Consider the following 16389-nt stretch of genomic DNA (forward strand, 5'->3'; position numbering starts at 1 on the left):
GAAGTCGGGTTGCTGCTGGGGATGTGGCTGATAAGAATTCTCTTGAGTGCCATTACAAAACAATACACCTGTCTCTTCTCCACCCCACCCCCCCGCCCAGATTCTCACGTGTTTGCGGGGGCAGGAGGGGTAAGAATCTGGCCGGGATGTGTGCAGCTTGGAAGGGCTCTGCCAGCCTCCTCTCTTCTCAGATGATATGCAGTCTTGCTTTTAGTCTTAGATGACTTCAGAGTTTGTGACTCCAGCAAGAAAGCCAAGGTGTTTCCAAAGGTCACACAGCTCCCAGGGTCTCTGGCTGTGGCCCTTCTGCTTCACAATCCCTGCAGACAGCTGGGGTCCCGACTCAATCACACCCCGCCCCAGGTCCCCTGAGCGATTGGTGCATCTTGCAGGTCGCAGTTGGCTGATTCTGACAGCCAGGAGTGTGCTGTGGCCATGCCCCTGCAGGGAATTCGGGGCCGCAGCCCTCTGGGACATCTCTCAGTGCAGGCCTGGCGATCCCAAGGTCCCAGTAACGGGGAGTGGGGAGTCCAGCAGGCACACGGGAGTAGCTCCACGGTGTCCTCACTGCGTTTGATTCTGGAACCAAACTCACACTGCCGGACTAATCCCCACTGCATGCATCCGAGCAGCCTTTCAAATCTGGGGTTTGGAAAGGACATGGGGAAGGCAGGGTTGGGAGGAGAGGCCTGTGGGTGTGTGCACGCACATGTGTGTGTGTGTGTGTGTGTGTGGTGTGTGCATGCATGGGCACATTCTCAACCGACTGTGATCCCAGGTGACTGGTTCATCACCTACTGGGACAAAAGAATTAAAGAGGTAAAGAAGTTAAATCCCACCGGTGAAAGGTCTTGGAGTTTGGACTTTATTCTTTTATTGCTGGGACATTGCAGGTGTCCTAGGGCAAGAGAGTGTGGTGATCAGAGTGTTCTGGCTTTTTTGGGAAGAAATCTCCGAGGATGAAATAAAGGATTTCTAGGAAAGGCAGGAGAGAGGGAGGGACGTACACTCACAGACACTTGCGGGGGGTTAGCCTGCCTCATCGGTGTCGCCCTTCCCAGAGATGTGACCCTGGTGACAGATGGGGCACAGGGCTCTGTGTGGTGAGAAAATGGCCCGGGCCTGGTTGGGACTGAGCTGTAGCTGTCAGCCCTTTGCCTCTGAGCCTGTGGGACTGGAGCTGTGCGGCTGGAACAGGTCCCTGGCCTGTGGTGGGTGTGTATGCGTGTGCACGCATGCGTGTAGATGCGTGTCGGTGTGGATGTTCATCCTCAGCAAGCTCGGCTCACAGAGCTGGGCCAGATGGATGCCAGACCTTTCCTTTCTCTGCTCCCTCCTGGTCGGCTGGACAACGCTGCCATGACCAGTCCCATTTTATAGATGACAGAATCTTCAGAGCAGGTCCTGGGGAAGCCGGCACCTCAGTTGAAGTCCCCACTGGGTGCTTGCCATGCCTCAGGGTGGGGCCTACACCTAAGGGAGCTCTCGGGAGCTGTGGCTGAGCCAGGCATTGACAGCTGAGTCTCGGGCACCTGGACTGCCCAGCACATGTGCCTTCGCTGGATTTTCCGGGCTCTACTAGGTGCTGGGGAAAGGCAGACCCACAGTCCCCTCCAGGGACCAAGGGAGAGCTGTGCTTTTCTGACTTTTTTGGCCACAACTCCTAGCAAGAAAATCCTTGTGTTATGGTCCAGTTCTCACATGCACGTGTGCACACACAGACACAGGCACACATGAACAATATGTGTGTGTTATTTATATGAAACCAAACTCAAAAGTCATTCCGTGTGCTCCAGTATTTTCTAGGCTTTCTATTTGACTCTGTGTGTGTGTGTGTGTGTGTGTGTGTGTGTGTGTGTGTGTGTGTGTGGTGTGTGTGGCACTGGGGACTGAACCCAGGGCCTCGTGCATGCTAGGCCAGTTCTCCACCACTGAGCTACATCTCCAGTCATTTTTTATTTTTCATCTTGAGACAGGACCTCACTAAATTTCCCAGGCTGGCCTAGAACTAGCAATTCTCCTGCCTCAGCTTCCCAAGTCTCTGGGATTACAGGCCTGGGCCACTGTGCTTGGCTCCTATTTTTCTTTTTTCTCTTTTTTTGGTACTGGGGATCGAACTCAGTCATTGCTCTTGTGAGGCAGGCTCAATGACACTGAGTTAAATCCCCAGCCCCTCCTATTGTGTTTTTTAATGCTGCCAGCAGCCCACCTCTTTGATCTCACAACCTCGGAGCAGGGCCTGGGCCTCCCGTGTTTGAGGCCCAGCAGAGAGTTGTGTGCTGTGTGTATTGTTCTGTGCTGCTGGAAAAGAGTAAGGAAGACTTATTTTGATTGGGAAAATCAGAGAAGTCCCCTGCTGAAATGGGCCTGGAGATGGATCCAGATGTGTGATAAGATTTCAGCCTGGGCAGGAGCAAAAGCCAGAGGTGCCTGGCCTGTGAGGCACGCTCCCTGTATTGTCCTTTAGTCCACAGTCATTCTGAGAGGCCACGCCTCTTTATATTTTCATGTTACAAGTAGGAGTGTTTCTGGAGTAGTCAGTGCCCAAGAAAAACATTCAAGTCAGAAACACAGGAGGGTCATTGGACAGGCTCCGTGGCTCTGCTGGGCAGAGTTGCACAAGTTGTGCACCGCACAAGAGGACATCAGTCCATGGTCCACTCACCTGGCCATAGGTTCTGACCTGCAGCTGCGGCTGTCCTCATAAGTACCCTGTGGCCTGGGCTAGCCCTGACTCCATGGGAGAAGTGACTAGAGAGACTGTCTGCAGAGGTGACCCCACACAGGCCAGACAGCATCAGCGGTTTGCACTTGGGCAACCACAGCTTTGATTGTCACCATCAGCAGGAGGCCCCAAAACAAGAGCACAGCCTGGGACCAGGACGGGGAGGGGGTGACGTGCATGGGGAGGCTTCACAGGGTGCCTGTGGCAGGGATGCGGACCTGCAGATGGGACAGTGACAGGAGCAGCCTCCTTGGGGTCAGATCCCGAGGCTTGGAGGAGGCTGAGGAAGAAGATAATTGGGACCCTGACCCCGTGGCCTTGACCTCAGCTCTTGCAGCAGCAGTGCATGTGCATGCGTGTATGTGTGTGTGCCTCTGCGTGTGTGCACATGCATGTGTTCATGTGCATGCACGACATCTAAATAGACATCCAGAGGCCCTGCCGCCCTCCACCAGCTCCCTGAGGGCACGGCTCTGGCGCCAGCATTGGTGTAGGGTTGGCAGGGAAGAAGGTGCTGTGCCAGACATTTTGCGTCCATTACCCGTCTTCCCTCCAGGCTTCTTCTCTGCAGGGTCTGCTGGAAGGCAGCATTCGGGGGACAGGAAGAAGGGGGTGGTCTCTGGAGGCTCAGGCCAGGAGGTGCCTTGGAGGGCAGCTTCGTGGCCACGGCACATTTCCCAGCTCCAAGGACAGCAGCCTCCACCCATCCCCGGAGCCCTGCTGGGCAGCCAGAGAAACCCTGGAGATGAAGTGGGGAGCCTGGAGGGGCTTTGTGGCCTTAGGGCCCCCTTGTCATCTCCAGGTTCTTAACTGTGGGAACAGAGAGACGGTATGGGAATAGGCCATGGCCGTGTCCAAATATCAGATACCTGCTACCCTCTTCCTCTTCTTCTTTATTTTTTATCAGTTAGAATGCATGTGGCTGCAAGTAACATAAAAAGCCAAATAAGAAGGACTCAAGCTATAATAGGGATATTTATGGTTTATTGGGCCATAGCCACCTGGAGGAAGAGGGTCCTATATTTGGTCTAGGACTTTCACAGTGTCTCCAAAGACCCAAGCTTTTTCTCTCTTTTTGATCTCCCTTCTTATCATATTGGGTTTTTGGTTTGGAGCTTGTCACCTCCTGGCCTCAAAATGATTGCCACAGCTCCAGGCCTTACATCCTCAAATGCAAACAAAGGCAAGAAGCAGTGCATTAGACACATTGCCAAGAAAGAACCTTTCCTATATCTTTCTTCTTTTGTTAATAAGAAAAAAATCTTTCCCAGAAGCACCCCTCACCCTAGAAGGCTTTCTCTCCTGTCTCATTGGTGGCTCTGGGTCATGGGACCTCTCCTATGTGTGAGGACAGCTAGGACAGTGATTGGAGGGGCAGACAGGGGTGGGAGTGCTTGTTGGGTGGCCAATGAGCAGCAGCCACCTCACTTCTCTCCTCTAGGTGTTTGTCCCCCTGCTTCCAGGCAAGATCTGGAGCTGTGCCACCTCCCCAAAGCCAGCCTTGTGCCAAGCAATCGGCTGTAGCCGTATGCATTCTCGGGGCTCTCCAAGAGAGGCTGGAAGGGACACTGCTCTTCCCAAATCCACAGATGAGAACGTGGCTCCGAAGAGCTGATGAACTTGCCTGGGGTCTACACCATTTAGCACCCAGTGGGCGGAGGTGCTGGGATTTTATACCCAGACGTGTCTGGCTTTAGGGTCCCAATCTTTGCAGCCCTAGAGGTGACAGTGCCCAGCCTGTGGCTCTGAGCAGCAGTGCAGCCCAATGTGGTCAGGAGCACCCGTCAGGCCCCCATTGCTAACGGGGTACCGGACTGGGAACAGCCTTTTCTCAACAAGCCCGGCTCTTAAGACTCTTGTGCAGCTGCAGAGTCCTACTTGGGCTATCAGAGCTGATTTGTTTGAATTCTACTTCAACTGTCCTAACCCTCTCTGAATAAATGGATACTATTTAGGAGAATAAAGGGAAGGTCACAGTGAATGCAAAAGAGCCAAGCACACTAATGTGTTTCTAAATTACATTTCTCTCCAACCTCTTCTCCTTTTCCCTTGTGCAGCTGCTGGCTTCTGCCTCTGCCACCACGCCCTGCTCAGTGGATCTAAAGTTAAACCTTTGTGCAGTGTGGGTCACTCCCACCAGCAGGGCTTGGTGGGGAGGGCGTGTGGGACTTGTCATGGCCCCCAGATGGGACTGGGGCCCTTGTGAGTGGGGAACAGAGGCTGTCAGAGGGGCCCCATTGGCCAAAGCTGCAGGAAGAGCAGCCTTCCATTGCTGGGACTTAAATTCTTTTGTGAGATGGTTATCAGAGCGGGCTGCAAACAACAACACTTTTATCTGCTCAGTAACATGAATATCATCAAAAAGTACCTGCTCCAGTTTCTAAGGTGGTGAGGCCCCTTGAATTGTTTCCAAAGTCCTGAAGGAAATTATTACTCCCACACACATGCACATGCACACACACGTTTGCTCACACACGCACCCCTTGGGGACAGAAGGAGGTGGGCAATGCAGAGAATTTATCTCCAAATAAGCTCCGTGCCTGTGGCCCGGATCTGTTCCTCGGTCAGCAAGCGCTGTCCTCCTGTAGACCTTGAAGGTTGCTGGCAGTGGAGAGGCTCAGCCTTTCCCTGTAACTGTGGCCCTGCAGGCCCCTGGTTTGGGGACACTTGGAACCGAGATCCCAGGTCATGCTGAGAGTCGGGAGGACATTTCTCTTTAACCAGTTCTGGGACCTGTAGCTTCTGCAACCCTAGGCAACTGGCTGGAAATGCAAATTCCCAGGCACCGCCCACATCCCTACAGCTGGGCCTGTCTGGGTTTTACCAAGCCCACCTGGGGATGCTGGTCCTTGCAGAAACTTTGGATTTGAAGGTTTCTCAAGTTTAACATAGATGCAGATCTCATAAGATCTTGTTATACAGAGGATTCCAATTCAGACTGGCTTGGGCCTGGGAATCTGCATTTTTAACCGGTTTTCCAGATGATGCTGGCTGATACTGTTGGTCTACAGGCAGCGGCTCATGTAGCAAAGATCACACACCAGAGTTCCCTGGGGGCTTGGTTAAAATGCAGATTCCCTAGCCTCTTCCAAAGAGTGAGCTGCTGCAGGCATGGGATGGGGCCCAGGAAACTGCATTTCCACAGTGTCTGCTGGTTCTGCAGTGAGTGTCCTGATGTCACCCCTGAGGATCCCTCCTCCCAAGCCCAACCATGCACCAGACGCCCCAGCTTCCTTTCGAAGGTTTCCCCTCCCTCGGCCCTGAGCCAGCCATGTGATCTCCCGCCAACCTGCAGATGGAGGGGTGTGAGGGGGAGGCCATCTCTGAGCCAGCGGGGCCTCCGCTCCTCAAAATAGGTCAGGAGTCTGGCACACGCCAGGCTAGGGCTGCGAATAGAAACCTCCGCTAGGCCTGTGCTGGGAGCTCTATACCTCCGAGGAGCACAGGCCTTAGAACCCCCTGGAGGGGCGCTTCTAGGGGGCAGGCAGCCTGCAAGGGAGACCAGATTGGGTGTCAGGGGGCCTTGCTGTGTGACCCTGGACAAGTCACCTTCCATCTCAGGGCCTCAGGCTGTAGTGAGAGCTAGATTCTGGTGGCCCTTGGAGCCTCTGCTGTGGTCTGCTGCGGTTCCACACACCACAGGGAAGGAAGCCGAGGTGGGGATCCCATCCTGCAGATATGCGGAAGGACAAGGCTTGTGATCAGGGGCATCAAGGGGCCCTTAAGGGGCTTTTAGGGGGGAATCTGGGGTTGCTCTTCCTTATCCCCACCCTCCTGTGTGTTTGGTAAATATTCACCCACCTGATGGCACGAGAAGCTCAGCCCCTGCCCCCCAGAACAGCCAGCGTAGGTGAGGAACAGACAAGACAGTCAAGACTGGTGTCAGGCCTGGGTTCCCAGTCCCCCACCCCCCTTGAGGAGCCTTGGACAGCCTGGGCCCATCTGAAAATGGGGTTCCTAATTGTATCTAATCCTTGGGATATTAAGGATTCCGGGGATGGGACAGCAGTAGATCGAAAAGAGTCGGCGATGATGTTACCAGTGGTGTAAGCCCGAGGGAGCCCAGTGCAGAATGGGGGACTTCAGGAAAGGCTTTCCAGCCTGGCCACCTTGGGGAGGTGGCAGCTGTGCTCCAGGGACTGAGGCAGAGCCCTGCAGCCTCCTCCTCCAGGGCCCAGCCCAGCCCAGCAGGGCAGGGAAGGCTGCAGGGACGCAGAGCCCAAGTCAAGGCAGGGTCTAGTTTCGTATCTGGCTGGGCTGGCATTGGTGATGGCCAGGGAAGCATCCTTGGTGGCTGGGTCTGTCCCCTCCCACTGCAGACTGCAGGAAGCTGCCATCCACAGGGAGACATGCAGCTGGGCAGAGGGGGCATCCTGTTCCAGCGTGGGAGAGAGGCTTGTGCTTTGGGTCACCCCACTTTGTGGCCTTCCATGGTCCCTTCATGTCCCAACCAGCAATTGCCAGGTGTGGAGGTTCAGGTTATTCTTCTTTTCCAGGCGGTGACTTTGGGGGCTCCCTGAGGTTCAGCCAGTGTCATCCAAATGGAACACTCCGAAGCTACAGAAATGCTGTCACTGGCCCAATATGGTGGCCACTTGACACACACACTACCGAGCCCTTGAAGTATGCTTAGTCTAACCAAGGAGCCAATTTGTCATTTGATTTAATTGTAATTCATATGAATTTAAATGGCTGCATGTGGTGTGTGGCTACTGGTGAAAGAAAAGCTTTATCCTGCCTGCAGTGCAGAATGGAGCAGCTGGGGTCCAGGTTCAGGTCTCCATTGCCCACACCCCACATGGTTCTGGGCCATAGACAGCTTTGGGAATGTCCAGCCCAGGGCTCGGGGCCAGTGGGGGGCGGGCTGCTGCATTGAATAGGTGACAAAGACCTCCAATTTACGAAGCCTCCCATTGCCCATCTGTCTGCCACTGTGACCTGTACTTCTTTTTCTGTCACCTTATTACCACTGCTGTTTGGCTCAACTACAAATTCAGGGGTGTCATATGGTGCCTTGAAATTGCCCCACCCTAGCACGCCGTTGCCACAGACCCACACAGGTACATTCTTTGCATTTACCATGCACCAAACGCTGTTTCCGGCACAGTGGACACAGTGGTGCCCCAGGGCCAGGAATCCAATCCCTGCCTTCCTGGGGCTGACACTCCAGGGTGAGGAGACCAGACAGGGAAAGCATGGATTTGGCTGCTCGTGACACAGGGCTGTGACACAGGTCTCACTAGGGCATCACAGTACCGCCTAGGGACCTAGGGACTCCACCAAGGCGGGGCCCACCCCAGGCCACTGCCATGCCCAGGCCTGCAGTGGATGGGGTCTCAGTCATCTTCCTGAACCCTGTGCCTAAGATGGGCTGTGCAAAGTCGGCCCCTCCCAGCTCCGCAGGATCTCCAAGCCCCAAACCCAGCTGATTCATCCCAGAGCACTGGAAAGAGAGCACAGAGTGGTCCAGCTTCTCTGAGCAGCTTCACTTCTTCATGTCAGAGGTTCTCAAATGGGTGGAAATAGCTCTGGTTTTGCCTGGTTGACACAGTGCAGGTCTGAGTGATATTTAGAGGGAGTGATTTTCTTCTAGGAGTAAGATCCTCCACATCACAGAGGTAGAAGTGAAAGCTTAGTGTCCCCAGGAATTACAGCCCTGGCTGGCAGGTGGCTGAGGACTCCAGGCGGGTTCATTTCTGCTCCCTCCCTGTGTCCCCATGTCCCTCCTGTGTGGCCCGTTTTCCTGGCTCAGAGATGGAGGAGGACGTGGGATCTGCACTTGTCCATGGATCCGGGATGCCCCAGGTGGTTGAGATGGAGTTGTCCATGACAGTGGCATCCGTACATTCCATGTCATCCTGTTTGTGGAGCCCCTGTCCCAGGTCCTCGTGTTCCCTCCCTTACAAGTCCCAGGACCCAAGTGCGTGGACGCCCACATTTCGGGGCAGGAGACACTGACCCTGGTGAAGGGAGGTGGCTTGTCCCAGGCACACAGCTAGTGACCAGATATCAGAAACCACCAGGATTTCTCCAGTGCCACAGGGATGGGGTGGCTCTCCCAGGAGACCGTTGCCCGAAGCCACCAGGGCAGATCCGAGAGGCCCCTGGGGCTCCTCCCAGCCCTGTGTCGGGACAGACTTAGCCACAAACAGTCCCTCGCTTGAGCCAAAGACGGGAGAAAAAGCCCAACTGCTCGTGTGTGTTTTGTGTTCCAGTGAAAGAACTAAATTTTCATTATCATCATCTAGAAAATGCTCCCGCAGGCCACAATAAATCATCTTTGAGAGCCAAGGACAGGATGCAATTTGCTTCCATGTGGAGTGCACATAGTAATTAGCTCAGAGGGGGAAGAAAAGCCAGCTTCTATTTCTTGAGAGACTACAAGGACCACTCGGCTGGGAAATGAGTGCTTCTTCCTTCCGGGCTCTTCTCCGAGGGAGACCGGGCTGGCTGGGGCCCAGGGAGAGGCTGCCAGGGAGTCAGCCCTGAGCTGTGCACATCCAGGGGCAAGAGCCTCTCCCCGCCTCTTTTTGACCCTCCGTGCAGCCCAGCCCAGCCTGCTCCTCCTCTGAGCCAAGCCTGACTCTCAAGTCACCGCTTTGCCCTTACAGGGAGGGGAGAGGAAAGGACCAATGTTTGGCAAATGACCAATCTTTGGCCATCCTATGCCAGACACCTTGCCAGGCACTTCACAGTTGGCTGCTTCATTGTATCCAAAGAGCTGGGTGTCAGATAAGGAAATGGATGCTCAGAGAGGTTGAGTAACTAGTCTAAATTTGCACAGTGAAGAAGTGGTAGAGCCAAGATAGAAACTTTTGGATTTTTTTTTTGTACCCGGGATTGAACTCAGGTCCTTTCGCTTTCAAGGCAGGTGGCGGAACCACTGAGCTAAATCCCCAGCCCCTTTTGGATTTTTTTTTTCCTGACTCCCCACACTCTGCTTACTACAATTTCCATACCCTTACATGTCGTTTTCTCAAACCCTCTGCAAGTGGAGTCCCAGTCCTGGGGTGAGGTTCCTGAAGGAGGCGCCTCTGAGCTGTGCTGAGAGGTCGTCTAGCCAGCGATGCCCTGGGCTCCTGCTCTAAGGGAGCCCTGGGCCAGCCTGGGGTGGGCAGGGGCTGTGCAGGGACCAGAAGTCGGATGGCCTGGGCACTTACAGACTCTAACTGGAGAGAGAAAACAGACAGACCTACGGCTTCAATCCATCAGGCATCACGCAGCTCTGGGACGCCCTAGAAGGTGGCAGTCGCCACGTGAGAGCTGTGGTCATTCTGGGTCGCGTAACCCACCTAGGGGGTGGGGTTCATGGAGGAGGAAGGTGCCCATTTAGGGTGGGTAGAACCAGGATGCACTCTCTGATCCCAGCACCTGTCTTAGTCACCACAGGGGCTCTCTGATAAAGCTCACAAAAGCTATGGTCTTGGGCTGGACCGCTGAGTTCCATCCCTTGTTCCGTTGCGGCCCTGGCCAGGGATCATTCAAAATCCTGAAGTCCTCCAGGGATGGAAAGCTTACTACTTCCTTTTCCATCTCAGGTGGCTCTAACTGTTAGGAAAGGCCTCCCTTGGGGGAACTCAGTGGGGGCCCGAGCTTGTGCTCATCGGTCCTGAAAGATGTTCCTGGAGGTGCAGGCAGCGCCCCCACTTGCAGCCTGGGAGTAGTCTCCTCTGACAGCACAGGGAGGAACCTTTTGCTGCCCCCAGCCTGACCTCAGAGGAGCTCAGGCAGAAAGCAGGTCCCTTGTGTGTGGGGCCTCACCTCCCTCCCAGGCCTCTGCCCCATGTCCTCCACCCTCCAGGACAAACTGTTGGGACTGGCCAGTTGTTCTGTCTGTCGCAGCCCAATCAGGGGCCTGTTCACACATTCCCTCCCCTTGTCTTTCTCACCCTTATCAAAGACAAGAGGTCAGCCTGGTGTGGTGGTGCACACCTGTAATCCCAGCAATTGGGAGGCTGAGACCAGAAGATCATCTTGAGTTTGAGGCCAGCCTGGGCTCCACAGTGAGTTCAAGGCCAGCCTGAACTGCACATTGAGACGCTGTCTCAAAAAACAAAAAATAGACAAGAGCAGAAGATACGAGTGTTCTGGATCACAAGAGAGAGGCTGTGACCCCCAATGTAACACACGAGCCTTGCGTTGAATTCTGGTTCAGACACTGAAATAGCTGTGAAAGACACTTTGGGGACATTGGAACGTGCCTGGGTGGCAGATGGTCTGGAGGAATCGTCGTCACCTTTCTTAGACACAATCATGGCGATGCACTAATGTGGGAGACTGCACTCCTTTGTAGGAAATGGATGTGGTGTGGTAAGAAGGCAGGAGTCATGATTTTTGCAATTTCCTTTGCAATAGCTCCACAGAGGAAGGAAGTAAGAGAGGGGTCTGGGGGCAGGAGCAGCGGGTGGATGCCAGACAGGCCAAGGGCCCGGGGTCCCCGGCCTCCCTCCCCAGCCTTCCAGGCCCCAGCAGAGGAAATACCATCCTGAGCAGCCCCAGCTTGCTGGGAAGCCCAGCTTGTGAGCCCTTGGGAAGAACCTCCCCGTCCTCTCAGAAGCCACCTGCTCCCTCTAGACCTGCCTGGGCCCATCCCAGAGTACGCAGGGGGACGGCATGGCTGTGAGTGGAGTGTCCAGCCCAGGGGTGGCCGCTGAGCTGTGGGGACGTCAGTGAGATGGGTGAAGTATGGCAGGGTGGCCGCCAGGGGCCTTTGCCACAGGCACCTCTGCTGCAGCTGCACTCTGGGGACTGGGAGCTGGAGGTGGTGGGAGGGGCAGGAAAGGGAGAGGAAGGCGCAATGGGTGGAGGTAAAAGGGGCAGAGTCAGGGAGGACAGATGCGGGCCAGGGCATCTGGGGTAAATGCAGCTGTTATGCAGGGGCTCAGGAGAGCCTCAGGCCAGCTTCCCCTGCTGGGCCTGGTGGGCAGCTGGGCGTCAACTCCTCTCCATAGGTGCTGGTTGAGGAGGCACAGAGACACGAAGTGGCTTGCCTGGGTCACACAGCTCCCTTGGCCTCCATGGTCCAGAAAGAGCACAGAGCTCAGTGCTTCTCACAAGACCCTGCTGTCACAGAGTGGAGTCCCACCTGGGAAGGGAGACCTGGGGCAGGCTCTGGGATAGGGGCCCAGTGAGGCACTGGCAGTATGGGATTCTGTAGAGGCTGCCAGGGCCCTGAAGGCCAAGGCCACCTGGCCTCTGGCCAGAGGGGAAGGGAAACCACTCCAGGCCAGCAGGCACCACCAGGAAGCAAGGGTTGGAAGGAGCAACCCCTCTCGTGTGGCAACTGTGGATTCTAGAATGTTCCACTTGGACCAGACAGAGGTATCCCAGAACTCCTCCTCTGACTGAACTCTTGCCAGGTCCCCAAGCCACTCATAGTATCTTTAGCTTTAGGTTTTCTTTCTATTTATTTTTGTTTTGTTTTTAGAGACAAGGTCTTGCTATGTAGTTCAGGCTGGGCTTGAACTCACTATGTAGCCCTGGCTGGCCTCAAACTCACATCAACCTCCCTACATCAGCCTCTGGAGTGCTGGGATTATAGCTGTGTGCCACCACGCTTGGCATATTTTTCTTTGAATTGAATCACTTTTTAAAAAATTAGTCTCATTAACTGGTAGTTTCTGTGAAATCATGGATTTTGCATGCACATTGTATTTTTCTAGTGCAAATTAAACACATGATTACTAAGATTAAAAACATCATCTGTGGCACATAAAGGGGCCCTGAGTGACCACCTGGGATTCGGGGAGCTGGTGAGGAACTGGATGCCCGAGTGGGCAGGGCTGGTCTCAAGTCACCGGGTCTGCAATGGTGCTCCAGGCTCTGTCCAGGGCTCAGCATGACTTCATCCAGATGTTGTGGGCAGAAGTCACAGAGGAAGCCATGGGAAAGTCAGGTAGCCTCTGTACAGATGACGATGGTGCCGGTGGAGGTACCAATGACAGCAATGACAGTGATGTAGGACTGAGATTCTGGGGGCAGCTGAAGCTCTAGAAGAATCAGAGGCAGAGATGATAATGGGTGGATAGCCTGTTCCCTTGCTCACAGAGAGGCACCCTGGACCCGGCCCCTGACATTAGTGTTCTCCATTTTGTGACCCCTGCACATGCGCAAGTGCACGTGCACACGCGCGCACACACCTGCACCTCTCATACTGAGCACACGTCGTCCCTGACTGGTCGGTTTGTCTGTCACATGGCTCATTCCTTGGAAGTGAAAGGACCCAGTGATCTTTCCGGAAAGGCAGGTTGGGTGTGGCCACCAAAGCAGGAAATGTGTGAATGCCCTTGTGCCAGTCTCTGTCCTGTCAGATTTTATTAGAGTCAGTCCTGCAGCACGGGCTGGGCACACAGTGGGCCTGAGTTCCTGCAGGCCCTGTCCTGTCCTCTCTGCCCACTCCCTGGCTTCCTCACCTGTGCCCTGAAGGAGCAGCCCCGGCCCCAGTGCCCAGGCTCTTCGGGCAGTCGTCACCCACCTGACCCTGTCTCTCTGGGCCCTCAGATGTCCTGGCGTCCGCAGTATCGCAGCTCCAAGTTCCGGAACGTCTATGGCAAGGTGGCCAACCGGGAGCACTGCTTTGACGGGATCCCCATCACCAAGAATGTGCACGACAACCACTTCTGTGCCGTCAACGCCCGCTTCCTGGCCATCGTCACGGAGAGTGCAGGAGGCGGCTCCTTCCTTGTCATCCCCTTGGAGCAGGTAGGTGGCCCTGGGGCTTTGTGAGTGTCCACGGAGCAAGTGGGGCCCCCCATATCCAAGAGACTTGAGGTCTCTTTCCCGAGCGTCCCTGGAGGGGGGGCCCCTTGGACAAATCACTGTCGTCTCCAGGGGGAGTTGGAAAGTGCCTGTCTCCAAGATCAAGTCCAGCTCTACAATCCCGCATCCTAGAGGTCCTTTCAGTTTGGAGCTGGAAGGATGAAGACCCAGCCATGGGTACACCAGGCACCTGCCAAAGTGGCAGAATTGAGACCATGTGGCTGCCCCCCACTCCGAGGCTGGTAGTCACGACCTTCTCCCTCACCCCCCACCACCTCGCTGAAGGTTTTCTACCCTCAGAGCTGCTTGTGTGAATCCAGCAGATTAAATCTGCATAGCATAGATCATGAAATTTTTAAGCGGAGCCCCCATGGGAGGTCACATGCTCCGGCAAAGGGCTCGAGGTCGGTCCCACTTGTTTATAGCTGAGTTCTCCCTCTGCCTGACTCATCCCAAGCCTGCTCTCCGCCCGGCCACTGAGAGGAGGGGTGTGGGTGGAAGGGAACCTGGGCCCTGAGATGCACTGTCAGGGCCCGTGCAGGGGCATTTTCCAGCCTGTCCTCCCCACAGTGGGGAGGGCTTAGGCCAGATGCCCCTCCCCACCAGAGGGACAGCAGCATGACCCTGAGGACAGTCTGACATGCAGAGAGTTCTGACTTGCAGGCGGGATGTTTGGATTGTGCCACTCTCCACCCTTGGAACCCTGGGCTTGTCATTCCATCTCTCTGGCCCTTATTTTCCTGTAATTGCAAATGAGATCATAAAGGTTCCTCTGCCTGCATCGGCCACAGTGGCCCCAAGTGGGAAGGGACATAAAAGCCACTCAAGGGCCACACAAATGGGAAGGTGTCTGGTCACTTTCTTGGGGAAGTTGTCAGCTGCGCTGTGAACTTTTGACATGTAGCTCGCCTCCCCTCCTGAGCCATATGGGCCTAGGTCTCTGCCTGCTCAGAATGGCTGTTCTGTGGGTCTGCCAGGCTTCCAGGAACCCCAGAAGTGGTGGGCTGGGTCTTATTGGGGCACAAGCCCATGGCCAGTGCCCCAACATACTGCACTTTATGGCTCCCAAGCATACAGCCAATGCCTCTCCTCAGAACAAAAACTAATCCAAGATGGACTAAAGATGTACAAAAAAGAAAACCTGCTAGTGTATTAGAGGAAAATGGAGAGCACTGAAAAAATCACCAGTGTGGAAAGGCTTGTGAAACAGCACAAGAATTCCCCATCAAGGAAATGATTAAAAGATTAGAATAAAGTTTTCCAGTTATTAAGTTTCCATAATAGAATGAGACCCCTAAACAAAATTAAAAGGTGAGCAGCATACTTGAGCACAATATTTGCAGTATATGACAGATGTAAGATTTGTGTCCAGAATGTATAGAGTTCCAGAAGAGTCAATAAGAACCCCCCAAAAATGGGTAAAAGATATGCACGAGCAATTCACAGCAAACAAAATATATTGCTTAACCTCACTAATCAGAAAAAATTTAAGAGTAATAATCTTCAGTATCGCTAAGAGAGAGAACTGGGTGGGGGGAACAGAGCTCAAGTATAATCTTGGTGACATGTAAATGAGGCGACTTGGTGACATCAGTTAACAGTTACAGATGCACATTTGGGGACTAGGACTCCATCCAGCTCAGTGGGAGAGCACTTGCCTAGCCTGTGGGAGGCCCACTAAGATGGATGTCCAGTGACTGGCAGTTCCACTTCCAAAGTCTGTCCTCCAGAGCTATTCTCAAGTCTATGTATAAAACTGCAGTATTTTGTTGGGTGTGGTAGTGTAATCCCAGCACTAGGGAGGCTGAGGCAGATTGTGGGTTTGGGGCCAGCCTGAGCTACATGGCAAGGCCCTGTCTCAAAGGAAAAAACGTGCAGCCTTTTTTAGTATTTGACTTTTTAAAAACAAACCTCAATTTTTAAAATTATTTTAAACGGAAATCAAATTCCTAAAGTCTCCAACCCTCCCAATTTCTATAAGGGTAAGCAAAGAGTGTTGTATTTTCAGTAACCCTGGTGTAGACTATGACAGGGTTTTGTAAGCACTTCACAGATGGCAGAAAAGAAAGCACTCCTTATAGAGGATCAGTCACTCTTAAGTATGTGACTTTCCCGGTACACATATATACAAGTCTATTTCCTGCTTGCTTTCAACTTTATTAGTTCACATTCCTTGACACAATTTGTATAATGTGATTCATCTTGAAAATGATGGCTTCCACTACTAGTTCGTCTTTGATTTCTCTCATAGGAAGAAGTTTTCAGTTTATACAAGAACTCAGTGAGTTGTGCAGCTGTTTTATAGAAGTGAAAAGTTGGAAGCCACCCACAGGTCCACCAATAGAGGGACCAGCGGACAAGTTAGGGGACATCCTGCAAAGGAGTACCATGCAGTCATTAGAACTAGTCCTGCAGAGCAGGCACCCCAAAACCACCAGTCTCAGCCTCACTTTACCCTCTTCAGTCTATTAAATATCTAAGAGCTTTTGTTTCTGGGGACCAGAGCTATCAGCATTTAGCATGTTCAACATAAAGAATCTGAAAAATATGCATTTATTAATTCACTTGAAATAATAAATCCATTTCATGTTCTCCCAGCAAATGTATATTTTTGAAAAATAACCATGGTTTCCAAGACAAAAAAAATTGAGAAGAATGGCATTATTTTATACTTTTTTGTTGTTGTTTTTGGTACTGGGGATTGAACTGAAAGTCTTGGGACTGAGCTATATCCACACTCCTTTCCCTTTTTTATGTTGAGACAGGATCTTGCAAAGTCTTTAATTTGCCCAGGCTGGGCTTGAACTCATAATCCTCCTGCCTCAGCCTCCCAGACTGCTGGGAGTATAGGGATGCATTGCCATGCCTGCCTACTTTATGCTTTTGTGAATCTCTTTACTATTAGT

General features: G+C 53.3%; 1 protein-coding gene across 4 annotated transcripts in view; it reads left to right on the forward strand.

Annotated features, from left to right (window-relative positions):
- Positions 1 to 16389, forward strand: part of Coro2b (coronin 2B) — a 109474-nt gene that overhangs the window by 44535 nt on the left and 48550 nt on the right. For all 4 annotated transcript variants that reach the window (XM_087198912.1, XM_004855577.4, XM_004855579.4 and 1 more), the window contains exon 2: positions 13226 to 13426. In XM_087198912.1, the coding sequence (XP_087055038.1) occupies positions 13272 to 13426 (155 nt within the window). In that variant the 5' untranslated portion in view covers positions 13226 to 13271. The remainder of the gene's footprint in view (positions 1 to 13225; positions 13427 to 16389) is intronic.

The sequence above is a fragment of the Heterocephalus glaber genome, unplaced genomic scaffold, assembly GCF_053883595.1.
Source record: "Heterocephalus glaber isolate CG9 unplaced genomic scaffold, H.glaber_assembly_v1.0 deba00001689, whole genome shotgun sequence".
NCBI lineage: Eukaryota > Metazoa > Chordata > Mammalia > Rodentia > Bathyergidae > Heterocephalus > Heterocephalus glaber.